General features: G+C 34.0%; 1 protein-coding gene across 2 annotated transcripts in view; it reads left to right on the top strand.

Annotated features, from left to right (window-relative positions):
- Positions 1-18,639, top strand: part of LOC139968609 (paired box protein Pax-2-like) — an 85,024-nt gene that overhangs the window by 48,045 nt on the left and 18,340 nt on the right. For both annotated transcript variants that reach the window (XM_071972777.1, XM_071972776.1), the window contains 3 exons: positions 4,694-4,859; positions 12,057-12,254; positions 13,815-13,999. In XM_071972777.1, the coding sequence (XP_071828878.1) occupies positions 4,694-4,859; positions 12,057-12,254; positions 13,815-13,999 (549 nt within the window). The remainder of the gene's footprint in view (positions 1-4,693; positions 4,860-12,056; positions 12,255-13,814; positions 14,000-18,639) is intronic.

Raw genomic sequence — 18,639 nt, 5'->3', positions numbered from 1 at the left:
GAAGCAAAAGTGAAAAAGGCGGAATGTCGGTACAAGATGTTATAACAAAAAGCGATTCGATGATGATTAAACAATTTTTTTTGGTTTAACGATTTTCTATTTGAAGTAAAGAGATAGACACATTAAGGATCTACCGTAGAAATAGGAACACTATATGCAGGGTTGACTTTGGCATAAGTTCTTAACTCTGGGTAACACACATGAAAGACAATTAGAGTAGAGCCTGTTTCATTTTATCTTTAATATTACATAACAAACACAAAATAACACTAAATTCAAGAATTAAATTCAATCTAGTTGTTGGTAAATATTTTTCCGCTCCTGATTTCACGAAAAGAGAATGTATTATTTGGTAACTGTGTGATATTCAAGCAAATACATCCCCGCAAGTAATCAGTAATTCCATTGATAGAAGAGAAAATTAATTTTCATGAAAAATTATCATAAACGGAAGCGCAATCAAGTATAATCCATATCACGTAACTTTGTTTAATATATAGGCCTCTATATATAGATATATAGGCTGGAAGGTTTTTCACTGTTCTGGATTTTCCAACTCACTACAATTTCAATTATTCATACATATATACGTATATATATAAATATGAATATATGTAAATATGAATAAATAATATAATATATAAATATATTTCAATATATATATAAATCTATATATATATATATATATATATATATATATATATATTATATTTTGCAGGAATTTTTATTTTACGTTACAAATTTCTGCAGGAGAATTTTAAATTGATGTGTCTATCTCTATTTATTTTTTGATATATATATGTGTGTGTGTGTGTGTGGTGCTATTGATAAGAATTGTTGCTTCATGTTATACATATATTAAAGGTATCTTTCTTCAATCACTATACAAAACTATAGTCTGCCAAGTGTCAGTTTGCGTGCGAAACAGACGGCACAAGCTTTACACTGTAGGCGGAAAATACCGGCAGCGCGGACATATTTTCACACCACGGGAGCATCAGCGTGTAAAACAACCCCTGTCTCGACTACTTCAATAAAAAGAGAGAGAGGGGAAAAAATGAGAGCTTTTGAAATATCAAGCGAATCCAACAGAAGAAGACAGCCAACCGTATCGGGACATTGAGCAGAATCGATGTAGCAAAAATATAATATTTATGTTACTTTTGTTGATAAGAATGATATTTATATCATTTTCTGGTATAAACTTTGTATTTCGCCTCTTTTCTGTTTTGCGCTGGAACGAGTCACAGAGCGTACAGGCTTATATATATGCGCAACGTTATACGTGGTTAATACTATAACATACGACACTGTAAACAAAGCACATAATACACTGCGTAGGTTCATCGTCATTGGATGAGTAAGGGATGATATCATGTAAAGTTTACATAGTAAGAACAACGAACGACATAGATATACTGTTCTATTGTAGAACATGGCTCTCGGAAACTGTGTTCATTTATAGTATGTTATTTTGAATGTAACAGGATTCATTTATTATGTTCATGAATATATCGTGAAGTTTAATTAATTTTGTGTAACAATGGATCCATTATCATTTCGAAGCCTACTAAACTGATTTATATATCCTAACAGATATAAGTGTACACAAATATTAGATAGGCATATATATCTGTGTGAAATATTGATATCAGTGATAAAAAAAGGCTTGCATCAACAAACGGTGTTAAATAGAACAGAGGAAGGATATATGAATGAAACATCAAAATTGTCAAATGACGTCACAGTCCAATAATTCCAACCAGCATAACACATTCCTCGGATGTATGATGTTCTTACATTCTTGAGATATTGTCCAAAGAAGCAATGGTTTTTTTTTAGTCAAGAACATCTTCCGTTTACACAAATTATCCTGGTGCATAACTTTTGTCATAGATATGGTGTTAGTAAAGTGTAAGGTCGGCTCAACACTTGATCAACCTTACAAGCAATTTGTTTTCAAATCACTTCTTGCAGACGTTATTCTTTGACATATTTTCAGACGACAACGACAACAACAATATAAATATATAACACAAAAACAACTTATGCACTAAGAAAACAGCATAATACGTGTATTCATCACTTTAAGCATTTTTAATTTAAAAAAAAGTAGCCAATGTACCCTTTCTACTTTATGCTTCATTTAAATAAACTCGACTTGATATATGCGTAAGTTAGTAAGTTAGTAAAACTTTATTTCTCCAAAAATTGAAATTCATTAAATATTTAGGGATTTAATGCAAACAAAAATAAAGGTTTACTTCAATTCAATCAATAACGGGTTATCTGGCAGTTCACTTACATAACCTAACATTCGTTATTTATTATATAGTAAAGAGCTTATAAAAACTATGTCCCTTTGAATGTGCTAATAAAAAATCACCGAGTTGATTTGATCTTTTTTTAATAACGTTTTTCCCCTGTCACTTGCAGTTTAGATTAGCTGAAACACTTCAAAATCAAGCACTTGACTTTCTAACTTGTTAGATAGAGATCTCCTTTAAGATTATGCGAATGATTGAAGCTATAATGATGTTTATTCAACAATATTGAACGAGAGCTGATGTTATTATCTTGTCTATAAATATGTCTGTATGAGATGGATTTATACACTCGTCTTATAAACTCGATTTGTTGACCTTTCATGTAATAATAATAATACGTCTTTACTCAAACTGAAAAGTCGCTAATACCTGTTAAATATTACAGGTTTGTTTTGTTAAATGAATAAAATATAGTGAAGATATTTATTGAATAGAAATGATTCTTATACTTCACAAATATTTTTGTAAATCAATTCCAATATGTAAATTTTAAAATGTCTCTAAATAGTAGATACAAAACTTAAACGAAACTCTTACACTCCAAGAAAAAAGGGTTAGGGATTTTGGAATTGCTTAAAGAGGATTATCTAGTGTAAAGTATGAAAAGACTGTTGACAGATTTATGCTAAATAGAGCACCAAATCTCATCTTTTATTATTATCATTAGTTTCTTCATTTTGTCGAATATTTCATTAAATCTAAAGATCATTAATTATATCGGATTTTCGGATTTAAAAGATTGAACTATCTAGGACAGCGTTTTGGGAAGATTTAACCAATGGCATCCAACTATGAGTAAATATTTGATTGATGCTAAGTTTGGTCGCCCAGAAATGTTCTTTTCAAATTACAAGCGGCAAAACGAAAGAAAAGGTTTAAAAAATTGCTAAATTGTTGTTATTATTTAAAATAAAACATACATATAGTCAACCTAATGAATTCTATCATGATGGAATTTTAGAATATATAATAACATCCAACCTAAACATCATCAAGATCAATTCATATTTTTGTAATTTTTTTTTATAGAAATGTAAAAAAGCTCACAGGCCGACAAAGCAATTTAATTTCATATCGTATCCCGAATTCAAGTTCGGAATTGCCAGTAATTAACATCCTAGCTAAATAACAGGTTCCTTTAACGTGATGATGTTACACAAGACAACAACAAGAAAAAAAACACAACTTTCTATGGCTTCTGTAAGAGCCAGAACAATATGTTGCGACAAAGCTTCTATTACAAACCGAAAGTTAAAAAAGAAAGAGAAAGGAAGAAAAATTAAAACTGAGAAATTTTCGGCTGTAATAATTCGATGGCTGATCGGTCCCCGGAGTATTACGCAGCAAGCTATTCGCGAGGGCTCTCAATTTTAATTGGATTTGGGAGTTGCTATCTTGATGACTACCGAGAAATGTCGTCATTTTTCCAAGTTTTTCTTGAAGTGTTTGATGGATGTACCGAACCAGCAGACCGCGACTTATCCCGCGGATCGTTTCACCATGCATAGGTATCTTTTAGTAATATAACTAACGGAGACCAGACATCGCGGAACCAGTGATTTCATGCCGGTATCATCAGAAGTATTGTCGACGAGACTACAATTTCTATTCCCGTCTCAATTGTCTTTTTTAACCCCCTTAACGAAATCTATACTTTACTCTTTTCACATAAATATAAGAAACGTTTGACATTGTACTTTTAAAATCCAATTTTTTTTTATGAGTATCAAGTGTCGTCGAAAAATATTTTCAGATTTTTCGTCACTATTTAGACGAACGAGAAATTGGAAATTGTGATATGGGTAAGATCAGAATCTGATTTACATATCATGTGAGAACATGAATATGCATATATACATTTATTATTTATTACTTAAATTAAGATCTTACTTATATATCTAACTCTTACACCAACAAATGAATATTCCTTTATCCTTAAATAGAGCTTTCTTTCTGTATATCTTAAAAATAAAAGATGCGATACTGGTAAAATTGTCTGAAGTTTTGTAATATGACACATGTTAATATGCACATGAATATTCAAACACTTCACTACTCATACGATACAAACAGATTAAATTGTGAACAAGTACTATATCAACACAAACATGAATTATATTTGCTTAGACTTTGTGTTATAAAAATGATTTTGCTCATGAACGTTGTTAACTAGACATTTTACTGTAATGATCACATGGTTATGGTTACCAGGTAAGGGGATTGGGGTTAAGAGTGGATCAGGTGGTTTGGTTTTCGTCCAGGAACTCAATCTTGCGTTACTTTTCATTAAAAAAGATACCGTTGTTCAAGCATTTTTCTTAGAGCCAAATAATTACATTTTCTCTCTTTTCCCTATCTTTTTGCAGGTCACGGAGGTGTCAACCAGTTGGGTGGAGTTTTTGTAAATGGGCGGCCTCTTCCTGATGTCGTAAGACAACGCATAGTCAACCTAGCCCACAGCGGGGTTCGTCCATGTGACATATCGAGACAGTTACGAGTGTCTCATGGATGTGTCTCTAAGATACTCGGCAGGTAAACAGGCATTTTTTATATATCATGATAGATTGAAAATTCAAAGTCATTCTAATCCTGTGCCTGATGTTATAAACGAGGACCAATCGAAATAGATTGAAACTCGCCTTCACCCTCTTTTTTGTTTAAAGGGGGGGGGGCGGGCCTGGGTGGTCCTCTCGAAACATGCTCATCTGAAAAGTGTAGTAATTAGGTTATGAAGGTTATATTAATCACGTTTCTCGACACTTTTTTCTTTGCATATGCAAAACTTGTCTTCGAGAAAATAAATGAGGAATGACATAAGCACAATATTCATATGTTAGTCCATGTCCCTTCAAAATATATTACTTTACAACACGATTGGACTCATGTAACTAAAGAAACGACTGATTAGTATATTCTATTAGTTAATGCTGCAAGAATGCGCATCATACAACATCTAATCAATTCATCGCTGTATTACTTTTCTTAATGATTTGTAAAATTAAAACGTTTTATTATAGAAAAAAAATTGAAAGAAAATTTCATTTCCTTTAAACATAATTGCTACGAAAGCATGTATGCATTTTCGTCGAAGCTTTCAATAACTTTCGTCACTTTCTACATACCGGAATGCCAAACTTAAAGTGAAATCATCTTTCATTTCAAAAACCATGGTCAATAGGAACGCCTATTTTATAGTTCACCTTTTGTGTTCCCATATAGTTTAGTTTTTTTCTCTTTAGATATATGGATTCTTATTAATGGATTTTCTGAACAAGAAACGGTGCGATCGATCAACAAAAGCAAAAGCAGATATAGAATGAAATGTATTTTGTGCATTACCTAAAAACTCTTTAACAACGTTTGGCGAAAAAGACTGTTTTATACATTTTCTTGGTGCCATTAGATGTTTTCTGTAATGCCTTTACCCTCACAAAGACGTGTTATAACCTTTCGAGACAACTTTCAACTTCGTCTATTTATTACTCTATCTCTGATACTAATTATGGAAAACGAGAAAAGGGGGGAAACGTTCGTTGATATAACAATAAAGCCAACTTCATTAATACTATCAATCATTTCACTGGGATAAAATGCACTAAAACCAGCCAACCCTGACATACGTATTATAAGACTTCAAAAAGTTAAAGAAACCTAAAAGACTAAAAAGCGTATATAAAGAACGTATTTTCATATATTGCGTGTGCGCATGCGGTAGTTATAAAGCGTTAGTTATAAGAAATTAGAATTCAAAAACATAATAATAACAATAAAATTAGTCCAGACGAAAAGTCAAGAAATATTCAATGAGAATCTTCAAGAGCACATATTTTGGTTTAAAGTCTTTTCATTTGTGGTAATATAGGACAAATAGAAACAAAACACGATTATTATAAATATGCCTATACATATTTTATTCAGTTGTTTATGTACCAAATAATGAAGCAAGAATAGGCCCGATTATCAAGTTTTGCTATGTGGTCCATTTCAAAGTATAACATTTAGTTTGAACGCAATTCATCTTTAGATAGTACTGGGATTCCTCGTCATCGTGTAAGCAAGATTTACGATGGTGTATACTAGGTGTAACTACGGTGTAGATGTAACTATAGTTGTATGCAACTAAGATGTAAATTGGGTGAGATATTGGGGTTGTAGGCTATAGCCAAGATGAAATTATAAAGAGCAGATGAATAACTTCATGTTATATGTACTTAAACTTTAACTCAGGTGTAAGTAGGTTGCAGGCAAGGCGTATAGATTGCAGCCAGCAGTAAAAAGGGTGTATCAGATTGCTAGTAAGGTGTAAATAGAGTGTATGTAGGTTGTATGCAAGGTGTAAACAGGGTGTATGTAGGTTACAGGCAAGGTGTAAACAGAGTTTAGATAGGTTGACACTAATAGTAAACCGTGCGTTGTAGATGTAATACCCAGGTTGTGTGGTTCTAAGGTGCAAATAAGGCATAATGTGGTTTGTATCTGAGATAAGTGTAAGGATGCTGTCGCTAGATGTATACTGAATGTATAGCTCAGGATGGATTATGTAAGGTGTAACCACGGTGTAGATATGATGTATCGAAGGTACAAAATAAGGTGTTCTGTGGGTAGCTGCAGAAATTTCCGGCAAGTTTGCTGAACAATAAACTCCTTTTAACTTTACGTGAAGTTATTTTTTGAGGCCGTATGTAGCTTGAAGTTGGTGGTAATATTGAAAAAATCATGTTTGGGTTTACGAAATCATCAGACAACGACCGATAAAGGGTATTGTGACGTCAAAATTTATGAGATTAACACAAGCGGACTAAGAAGTCCTGTAGGACATGCCTACATCAATTATGAGCATAGTCTATGAATCACATAATCTTTACCATGGCAATCCGAATTAAATTAATGAAAGATTTCTCTCCATATATATTGGCTGCCTATACATTCTATTGAACGATATCTGATGTTGCCAGTGGCCTATACTAGAGGACCACCTCTCTGATATTACTACCAAAGACCAGCGTAAATTTCGCACAAACAATGCTTCGCTACTTTCTGCGGGTGGGTAGTGAATGATAAGATTTTCAGTTTCTCTTAGCTTGAAGCATCCATCAAAAAAAAAGCTGCAAAACTGGTATGAAGTTTTATCTGATGATAAATCCGAAATGAAATGAGGGTGGGGCTAATATATTGAATCAATAATACATGAAAATCAACTACCGCGCTGTGTTTTAGCCCACTTAATTGCTTATCTATTATATATTGTTTCTTCATTAGTTAAGCTTTTAATTGGGGTATAGTTTTATATCCGTCCTAAACAGAACAATGTCACTTGATTAGTGTTCCCAATATCGTTTTCATAATATGATGCCGTTAATAACAGTGTATGTAAATGAGGTAGCGTTACGTCACGGTCATGGTCTTGATCGCTTGAAACAACTTTTAAGTCGATTTTAGGTCATATTTCTTTATATAAATATATATTTGATAATAAAATGCCTATGACCATACAGTGCATTGGCTTGTTTAGACAAGTTATTTTTTTCTCATGAAATCCATGTTTAGTGAATAAGACAATAAAAAAAAGTTGCAATAACAGAAATGGAAGAAAAATGATTGCCAAATATTACTGTTCTGACAAACGAATGAGCAAAACTGTATGGAAATACATGCAACAGCCAAAGAATAAGCCATATATAGGCCTATATGCTTGAACTGCGTTCTTGCTGGAAACGTGTTTCATACTTTCATTGGCCTCGACTAATATTGAGGGTATTTTGTTTATCAAACTTATATCAAGCATACACTATATTTTTAACGATTCCGTTCCATTTCATTCAACAAAATATATAACAAGACCATATACAAATATTTCACTTCAAAAGATATAACCCTTGCATTGAAACTGTGGTCCCTGTTATATTTGTTACGGTCACTGCATGCGTATGAGTTGATACGTCATGATGTATAGGGTTTATACACTTTATCAATACAATTATCCATATGGGATATTTGTATTTGTGCGTGTATGTATGCGTGTATGCGTTTATGTATGCATGCGTGGATGCGTGTATGCGTGTATGCGTTTATGTGTATGCGTTTATGCCTGTATGCGTGTATGTATGTATGCGTGTATGTGTGTAGGTATATATGTAGGTATGCGTGTATAGGTATGTAGGTGTGCTTTTTTTGCAAAGTGTTAGAGGTTATTTCATTTTAAATAAAACAAATTAAAGTTTCTAATTACAATCTGCACTGCTAAACACTTTCTATGCTCTCCCACATTGTAATCTTATTAACTTAACAGCGAAACTGGTGACCTTGTTAAGACCTTATACCTCGTACGATTAGTTCTCACGGTTGAACTTTACTATAGCTTGCTAGCTAAGGTCATCGGTAAAAAGTGTAGTTTAAGGTCATCGGTTTATTTGGTATAATCTCCATCCATAAGAACAAAACATCGTGTGGTTGAAAATCTAAAGTAATATTGGTGACGCATACTTTATACATCTGTTACTTCGGTTATCATGAAGATAAGGATTCCTGCACAACAAAGCCTTGATTATATCAGCAATTACAACATTAATTACATTAGCATGCTTGGCGCCTTAAAATGTAAGAGAGTACAATTCAGTCACTGGAAACGGTCGTTTTAATAACAATCGGTTAATGTAATATATTAGTAACAGTACTACAGTCTGCATATAATCACTCAAAAAGAATTACCAAATTGTGACGTAATATGACCAACCGACCAATCATCGTTAAGTAGGCTATATAATATTATGCAAATGCTTTTCATATTTTGGACATTAAACATGGGTGTACATAGAAGGAATAGTATATTCAGAATTTGTTTGTAAACATTATATACGTATTTATCTTTTTCTTTTCAAAATAAATCATTATGAAGATCTGTGAAGTCAGAGCACATCGAAAAAAAAAATAAAATGTCACTTCACTCCCCCAGTTACCATTTTGATTAATTTTAGAATTAATCTCGAAGTATGATTACAAAATTAATTGAAAGAGGTGTCACATTATACTAAGCACCGTTTTCACTTCGCCTTGTACTTTTCGCGCACTTCAGCGTGAACTTTTATAGGGAATTTAACATAGTACGTTTTACTATATTAAGCCTGATACTTTAATTATCACTTTATCGAGCAAGTTATTCTTGAAATTTGTCATGCAGGCCAGCATTAGCTCCATCGTGCGCAGAGCTAACCTAAACTAGAAGTTTATATTTTTATTTTAACGTGCACCATGTAGCTTCCTTGTAGAGATCGATTGAGTTAAATCCTTTTACACAACAAAAATTCCAAGATCATGTGGTCTTTTCGTCAAAAAAAGTCAACATATCTTATATTTAATGTGGTTCATAAATAAATAGATAAATAAATATAAAATCTATAAAACGCATTCGCTATCATTTTGAAAGTAAATAGAATATACTCTAAAATCTCTCAAAAACACATAGGCCTACACATAGTTAATTTAATTGCAAATGCTCTCTGATTAGGAAAAAGTAAAATAGCGATTTTGTACTTCTTTAAGTGTTATCTAATTGATATCACATTTCCATCTTTGCAATAGAAAAAAAAAGAATCCAAAACGCTGTAGATTTGCAGCCGATGTTATGGTTTTTATGTGTAGTGATAACCAGCAACACTAGACCTATGCCACATTTAAGTCTAAGCACCACCGCAAGAAAAGCCAAAACTTTTGGTTATCATGAACAGTCATAATGATTCGATTCATTCTACCTCGTGTTTTGGCTTGTAATATGAAATTAGCCCCCACAATTAATCTTGTCGCAATTTTTTTTTTCACCTTTTGAGCGTATTAGATATATATTAAGCTTGGCAGTTTAGTCGTTGTATTGAATGCATGTGAGCACTGCGGTGTTAATATTATGTGTGTGCTCTACTGGAGGTATATACTTGTTGATTTAATGATTATAGTTTCGCAAAACTGATACCTTTCATAAATATGGGCTATGTAAAGATCGTTTCGCTAAACCGATCCCGATTATAATATCTGCGTTAAGTGTAAACTAGTAAGGATGGTGAATCAATATACCGAAGACGATTATTTATTTGCAGACACAGAACAATTTTTTTGGGTCATGCGAACAAAGAGATGCATCGATAAGACAATTCGAACAACTATACCATAACATCGGCATATACTCTCGCCATTATGTCTCATCTTCATTTTAATGATTAATGGTTTTAACTGAAAACAGGATCAGTAATAATTGTAAAGGGGTGTGTTAGATCCACAGATGCAACACAGAGATGCCCATGGCATTAACAATATAGTGTATGACACGACATAGGACCCACGCTGCTGCAACTGACGACAGAAGATGACTTTTAATTTTGTAAACTAAGGAGATGCTAAAGGGCGGGTCAGAATTTTCAACACCGGTTTTGTTATGACGAATATACACACTATAGATACATATAATGAACTAGTACAGTAGTTCGAACTGTATAATTTATTTCTATATAACACATCAGTTACTTTTATTCTATTTTTGCACTATTCTATCTCCACCTCTCTCTCTCTATCAATACTGAGGTCTTTCACCTCACGTTATCTGAATCGTACAAAACTTGATCCAGGACTTAATTTATGGTATTGGAGGGACGCGGAAATTGTTCGACAGTTCTGGAGTGAAACATATATATATTTTCCTACGTCACGACATCCTATACCTTTGACGACATGGTAGTTCAGTTTACTGGTAGCAAATAGAGTACGCAAGTTGCTAACTTCCTCTATAGCGTCTCCCGTAGTGAACAAAAATAGGGGTATATTATAATCACCTCTGACTATACCAGAAACGAACTACTTATAAAATATGTGTTATTGAGGTGTCTGCATCTCAAAAATACGACTATTGTAATGGGAAAAAAAATAGAACTATAATTGCAAGAAGCATGTGCGATCAACAACTGGCTGATTAATTTTTACAACAACAACATACCCCCTCACCCTCCCCCTAAAAAAATTGGATAACACATCAAATGTAGTAGAGTGATAATGTTAAGCATTAACGTGAAATCAACAGAAAATTTGCATTCCATAGGGGAAAAAAAGGTTTATAACGCTCAAAGGAAAGAAATTCTAAACAAGATACATTTATTTTCGCTTTATAAACCTTTTCAAGAATACACCTAAATTCTCGCCTCTAAAAATAATAGAGTTCGCCCATTTTATCAGGAAATCTAAGTTATCATATGTTTGTCATGATTCATTCACTATGATGTGGTTTCGCCCTATTTTTCGTTGTCTTTCCAATTACTATCTGTTGTTATGCATACCTTCAACAATTACCGCTATGTATCACATATTTACAATAATCCAAACACATGTACAAAAGATATTGATATTAATTTATTTTTACCAAGGCACTCGATGAAGCATAACGAATACAAAGATATTTTATAATAATTATAATAATAAAGTATCGTCCATATGACAATCTGCTTTTCTCTCCGAAAACATCATTAAAATTGTCAGTACTTTTCAACTAATTTACATATGAAACAAAGTTTCCACTGTTGATTTCGTGAGGTTGTCTCGCTAACCTGATCACATGATGTCTCTCTGTCATTGTTAACGAAGAACAAACGTAAGTTAATTACCTGAATGTGACTTATTGAAATGCTTTCTAATTTATATTATATTTAGAAATAAAAGCTGTACATTAAACATTTCTTGTTATTTCTTTCACAGATACTATGAAACTGGTTCCATCAAACCAGGAGTTATAGGGGGAAGTAAGCCTAAGGTAGCTACACCGAAAGTAGTCTCGAAAATAGCCGAATATAAACGACAAAACCCGACGATGTTTGCTTGGGAGATTAGGGACAGACTTTTAGCCGAGGGAGTTTGTGATAAAGATAATGTACCCAGCGTGAGCTCAATAAACAGGTTGGTATATATACTCAAGTATTCATAACTGTTATGTCAACTCGTACAGGTCACTGTAATCACGCATTTACTCGTGAATATATATATATAATTAAATATAGTATATATTTTTGCATTTAATCAACCTCCATTTAACAAATTTCTCAAAGGAGACGCACCAACCCTCCCCTTAGACCCTCTCCTGGACGACATAACAGTGCACGTTAGCTACCCCCACCTAATCCACCACCCCCCCCCCCCGGAACAAAAATACTGATTGCGACCCTGGTGTGACGATAGAGACAGGTGTTATGCATTAATCCTTTTAACCCAATATTTGAATTAACATGAATCCAATTTAAGCTGTTAAAAACCTCTAACGTACATTAACCATTGGTGTGATTTAAACGTGATCATAATGAAATAAAATGCATAGTATGCTATCATCTGACCTTTTTTTTTAAATCAAACACCACCAGTACATTGAGAAAGTAGGGCTTGGATATATATTAGTACGTATAATATTTAGAACCAGTATTGCAACCAATAACTTGTTATTGTACAGTGTATAAAAGTTAACTGCTTAAGTCTCACTGTGGTTTCATCTGATTTCAAAATCAGATGAACAGATAAAAAGTTCAAAGTGGGAAAAGTACAAAGTGGGGTTACAGTATGTGATGGAATGTTTTTTTTTTTTTCTCTTGAAATCTAATATATACAAGTTACTTTGATAAATACTAACCATTTCTTACTTCTTCACAAATACGAAAGCATAACTGAGATATAACTTACATTTTTAATGTATTTATGAGATGTTTGAAATTTTAAAATGATACAGAAACAGACAACTGATTGGGGGAGGATAAATGACGTCTGAAAGAACAAACGAAAACTTCTTTGATTATTGATGTGGATATTGTGTTTGATTTTCTCTATTCTGATCTGTCCTGAGCTGTCGATCAAGTCGCGTCATCTTGACATGTTCTGTCCTGTCCCTGTTCCTGTCCCTATCCTTGTCCTGTTCCTGTCCTGCCTGTGTTGTCCTCTGCTCCTATCTGTTCCTATTCTCTGATGTCCATCCATGTATTTTCCTTTCCTTCCTATCCTGTTTATTCCCTTTCTATTTCGTCCTATATCTCTCTGCGTTGTCCTTACCCGTTTTGGTATAGCACCTGATGCCATGACCACCCTTGTCATATGCTGTGTCTGTTTCGTCCTTGACCGCTGGGTCTCCCAATGCCCTATTATTGTGCTGGTCCATAATGGTCCTGGTCATTCCATCATGTCCTGTCCGGTCTCGTCACGTCCTATTTTGTGCTGGTCCATGTGTCATGTTTCTCTTCCATGTCCTGTACAGTCTTGCTGTTTTCTGCCTCCATTCCATCCTCTTCCCGTCTGTCATGTTCGGCCTCACCCTGTCCTGTGTTGTGCTGCTCCGTCCTGTTCTGTCCTGTCCTCTTATATTCCATCCTGTCCTGTCCTGCTCGGCCTCGCCATGTCCTGGTATGCTTGTCTTTGTTGGATAATCGCTTTCGTATCTGGTTTGAGTTATATCTGAATCCATCTTTTTTTCTTTTCCAGGATCGTCAGAAACAAACTGGGAGACAAACGACCAGAAGATCACGAACATGGCCTAGTGACGTCAGGATCCCCTCCCAGCACGTTGATACCAATCAACGGGGAGGGGGATCGTACGGGATCATCTTACTCCATCAGTGGCATACTGGGGATCCCCAAAGATAAAAGAGGGGAGAAGTTATACCCAGGTAAGATATTATATTTCTTTTCGTCGTCATGGTGATGTCTGGTGATTTATAAACATTAAGTTGTGCGTCAACCTTCCCCTTAAACACGTTGCAAACAGTTTGCAACTTATAAAGACGTGATTTAACAAGTTCGCCAAAAATATCACGGTTTTTATCTGGTGATAATAATAACGGCATATTTGCTTGAAATGTCTCGCGGATCTGGTACACATGTAAGAACAAACTGGAACATGTTTCTGTTTTAAACTATTTCCAGTAACGCGGTATACATTACCACTATGATGGGGAGGAACAAAATTGGTTCTATCGATGTTAGGTGGATTAATCACATATATGTATATACAATATTGGTAAGATTCAGAAAGCCGGATTTTCGGGGAAGGGGGTATTTTTATTCAATGTGATATTCTGGAAATTGTCAAACATTATGAAACAAAATTAAATTGTTACTCTAAAGCTGCTGTTAGAGTTGTCCCACTTACCTTTCATTCCCTTCTCCACCCCCCCCCCCCCACCTTTCGCTTCACCTTATACGACATCTGTTTTGTCCATGTAAGCAACAGCGACTGTTGATAGTAAAACACAAGGGAAAGTTGATGCACTACAATCCCATGTAATATACTACTGTAGGTTTTCCATTTTAGCTCTATGCTTTATCATGACACATACATTCATTATTAGACATTATTAACATTGGCATTTTCTTTTATTGATATCTTTCTTTATTCTTTCCCTTTTATATATTTTTTTCTCAACTTGTCTATAGCCCAGCCAATGGTTTTATTAGTATAACGACGATTTACATGAACAGTCACTAGTAGCTCTGTGTTTTTTTAGTCTTAGTGTGTGGATCTGTTTATTACTTACTGCAATATCTGGTATTACCATTAATCAGCTTATGAACGTACCAGCATATAGTCGGCTTAATTAAGATATGCACGGTTTGGTATCTAATTGTGCGTTTACAACTTTGCCACACTTATCATTTACCATCGTCAAAAGGGACACTTTTTTCGTGGAACCTACGTTTTATATAATTATATATATATATATATATATTTTTATGTATATATGTCACATTTGGCGTGCCATAAAACTGGCGTCACATACCGTGCAGCAATTAGTCCGCTTAAAGCCTATGCTCAATAACTGAACTTAGACTTAAATAGGATTTTTCGTTCTTCGACTTAAGCTTGTTGGCATTGTATATTAAATTACGTCACTGTTTTATAAACCAAATGACCAAACTGTACCATCACTACGATACAGAAGCCCCTACCAACCAACCCCCCCCCTATCGATTCCTCACTGCCCCTCCCCTTTTCACTCTCCCTCTCTGTCTCTTCATTCATTCTCCGCTTACTAGTTTTGTTGGAATCTATATTGTGGCAACTTGTTATAAAAGAGGTTTATCCTCTTTTTTCTTATGATTCGCAAGATTCACTGGTTAGCTAGTAAGTTATAAATGAAAAAAAAAGAAGCATACAAAGTGAAAAAATATTTCCTGATACTTGTAAATCTTAATATTTTAGATTTAGCAACGTAACGAACATCACCCCCCCCCCCCTCCCCCACCCCCCTTGTCCCGCAATCCTGATATGGTTGTCTGTTCAACTAAATCTTTCAAATGGATATTCCTCTGCCATCATTACTTTTTTCTAAGAAAAATCTAAAAATATATTAACATCTAAGTAATAACACTTTTTGCCTAAAAAAATCTGAACTTTGTGCACACAGATTTCTTTGCAATGCCACATTTTATCGTGATTTTCAATCATTTAAATGGTTATTGATGAAACTTTCAAAAGCGAGTCAATTCATTTTTCCTTTCTCTCCTTTTTTTTCCACTTCTAAATTTGTTTTATCCATTCCCGTCTGTCTGACATCAAAATGTACCGTGCCTATTAGTAAATGAGATGAACTTATAGAGAACAGTTATCTCACAGTTATGCAGCTATTGTTATTAAACACAATAGCAACAATCAGCGCTATCCCTAAATTTAATTGTTAAGATGCAACAGATTTCAATACCAATTATTTCAAAACATATTCTTCTTCTTCTTCTTTTCCTTCTTTCCCCCTTGTATTTCTTTGTTTCTTGATATTTAAAAGATTATAAAATGTAATTTGTTTAATAGGTTGACGCAATCTTGTGTTCATATAGTTTTTAACAATGTAGACTTAAGTAGACTTTATGGCATGAATGGCGATCCATGCATTTTGTGGCTTCTTCCTCGCGATACTTGATGTGTTTAATGTAGCAATATATTGAAGGTATGAAGTGTTTGACTATCACACTGCTAGAGAGGGTATTTTTTTTATATGTTTACTCTCAGTGTAGTGGCAGTGTATAATAAATATTTACATTAATGAATATTCATATCGTATGAATATATAATTACATTGTAATAGTATAGTGAATAAAAAAGTTCGAAAATTTGTGAGTATCACGCGATTGGTTCTGTACAACACAACACGAATATATTCCAGTATCCCAAACGACATACATTATGATAAACGACAGCCCAATTTGAACTGGTGTCAGGAATAAGAGACCAAAAAGAAATGTTGGCGGTATTCCGAGTTAATAAAGATTCATTTGATATTCTAACAGTGGAAGATATAATTTAGCATTATTTGATTTGACCAAATGAGACAAGAACACCGACTGTTTAGTCATAAAAACTCTGCATTGTGACGTTTGAGAAACTTCCCGAACCCGAGATCATGAAAAGGAGAGTATAAAAGTTTAATAAAATTACACATTTTTTAAGTAAGAAAGACACTTTGACCACTATGCCACATTCTTCTAACTGCAGGTACTGAACAAATGTTTTTTCTCTTATGCTAATATTATAGTCCATAGAAAAATCAATTTTATGAAAAGAAACAAATATATAATTAAATATTAGTTTATAATTTTCCACAGGTTAATACAACAAAAAGAAAACTAAGCATTTCTTTTTATCAAACTAATCTTATCATTAATTTGCCCTTTCAACTCCTAATTCGATAAGATCGAATCATTTACAACGTTTACTCGCTAGGCGTGGTCATTTCTGTGTAAGTCCCGGAGACTTTTAATTATCTTCGTCCGAACTTCTAATTTTTATCCCCCCCCTTATCTAATCTTTTTGTCGTTTTAGTATTTTTTTCCCCTCTTCTAATATATATGACCCGATAAAATTCAGTTTCCGTCGAAATCATTACATCCGTTTGATGAACATCACTTCAGCAGAAATTTATTTTTATTTAGGAGTTACATCTGTCTATTTTGGTTACTGCTCGGATATTAAATTCCCTTGTCGTCGTAGTAGTCGTGGTATAGCCTTCAGCTAGTATAAGACAAAAGAATCCGACTTGAAGATACGTCATGTTCATTACGATCAAACTTAGCCAAAACAGACGCTGGGCTGTCACCCGATATGTAAGCGAAGCGGAAAGTCATTAAGATTTTAGCCTTACAGGCTAGAGTGGTTGTGACATGCCGTATAGAAAAACACATATATATATAGCCTGCTCCGAAATTTTAATTTTTCTTCTTCTTCTTCTTTCTTTAACCCGTCGGGTGAGACCACATTTTTTGGAAAACACATATGCTATAGGTTATTACTGCACATACTAATGGCAAACAGTTTCGCGTAATTATTTGACTTTTTTCACAGGTCACCTTATAATATATATTTAATGGGCTTTCTATAGTTTTATTAAAGTTCAGCGACATACTTAGCAAATGTTTGCGGATAACGTTTGGTCTTGAGGTGGGACAATGTTCCTTTGGGGGCATAATGATGGGGACGATACGTCCCATTATTGTATATCATGTATACGCGTGTCCTGATAATCTTAGCATAGCTAACACTACTGTTTTCTGTTCCTGGAAACTCAAACTTATGACACACGTTAGCCGCGAAGCTGAATAGAGTAATAGCATAATAATAGCTAAGTAATACCGAAGAGAACACATCTCGAAACCAACGTAAACATATCTTCCGGCAGAGTGTCGAATAACTTAGGATTCGTGAGCAGTTGCCGCGTACAACATCTGCCATGCAGGCCCTGTACTCCGATGCAGTCTGGTAAATCTTTCCTAAACCAACTATAATAGCAAAGGAGAAAAGGAAGAAAAATAAAAAAGGCAAAAAAAATAAAAGATTTGCTCGACTGAGCAAGCCCCTAAAATGTCACTTATGGTGTTTTTGATGGGTCAATAGGCTCGGCAAGAGGCAATATTTAAGTATTTTAAACTTTTTATCAATAGTCGAGTAAGAAAAAGGAAGATTTGATACTTGTGTTTGGCTATGTTTTCGTCATGTAGCATGCGTGCATACAAGATGCGTCTCCCATTATATTGTTTTCGACATGAGAAAGATATGTTATCTTAAGCAGAAACACAAACACACTTACGACCGATTTGACTTCGATAATAGAAAGTAAATTCATTTTGGATTATGTTAGAGGTCATTTATTTGATTTATGGATTTGATATATTTATATATATATTTTTTCTTCGGTCTGAATATGTGCTTAGACAATATGACTTTGAAAAGGGATTTAAGTCACGTGATGGAGGTCGGAAGCTGACATGTATTGTATATGATGATGCGTATTCATGAGATATGCAAATTGACTCATGGTAT

Source organism: Apostichopus japonicus, chromosome 6 (genome assembly GCF_037975245.1).
Source record: "Apostichopus japonicus isolate 1M-3 chromosome 6, ASM3797524v1, whole genome shotgun sequence".
Lineage (NCBI taxonomy): Eukaryota > Metazoa > Echinodermata > Holothuroidea > Aspidochirotida > Stichopodidae > Apostichopus > Apostichopus japonicus.
Note: the sequence above shows the minus strand (reverse complement) of the source record. Positions and strands in the feature narration are given on the sequence as shown.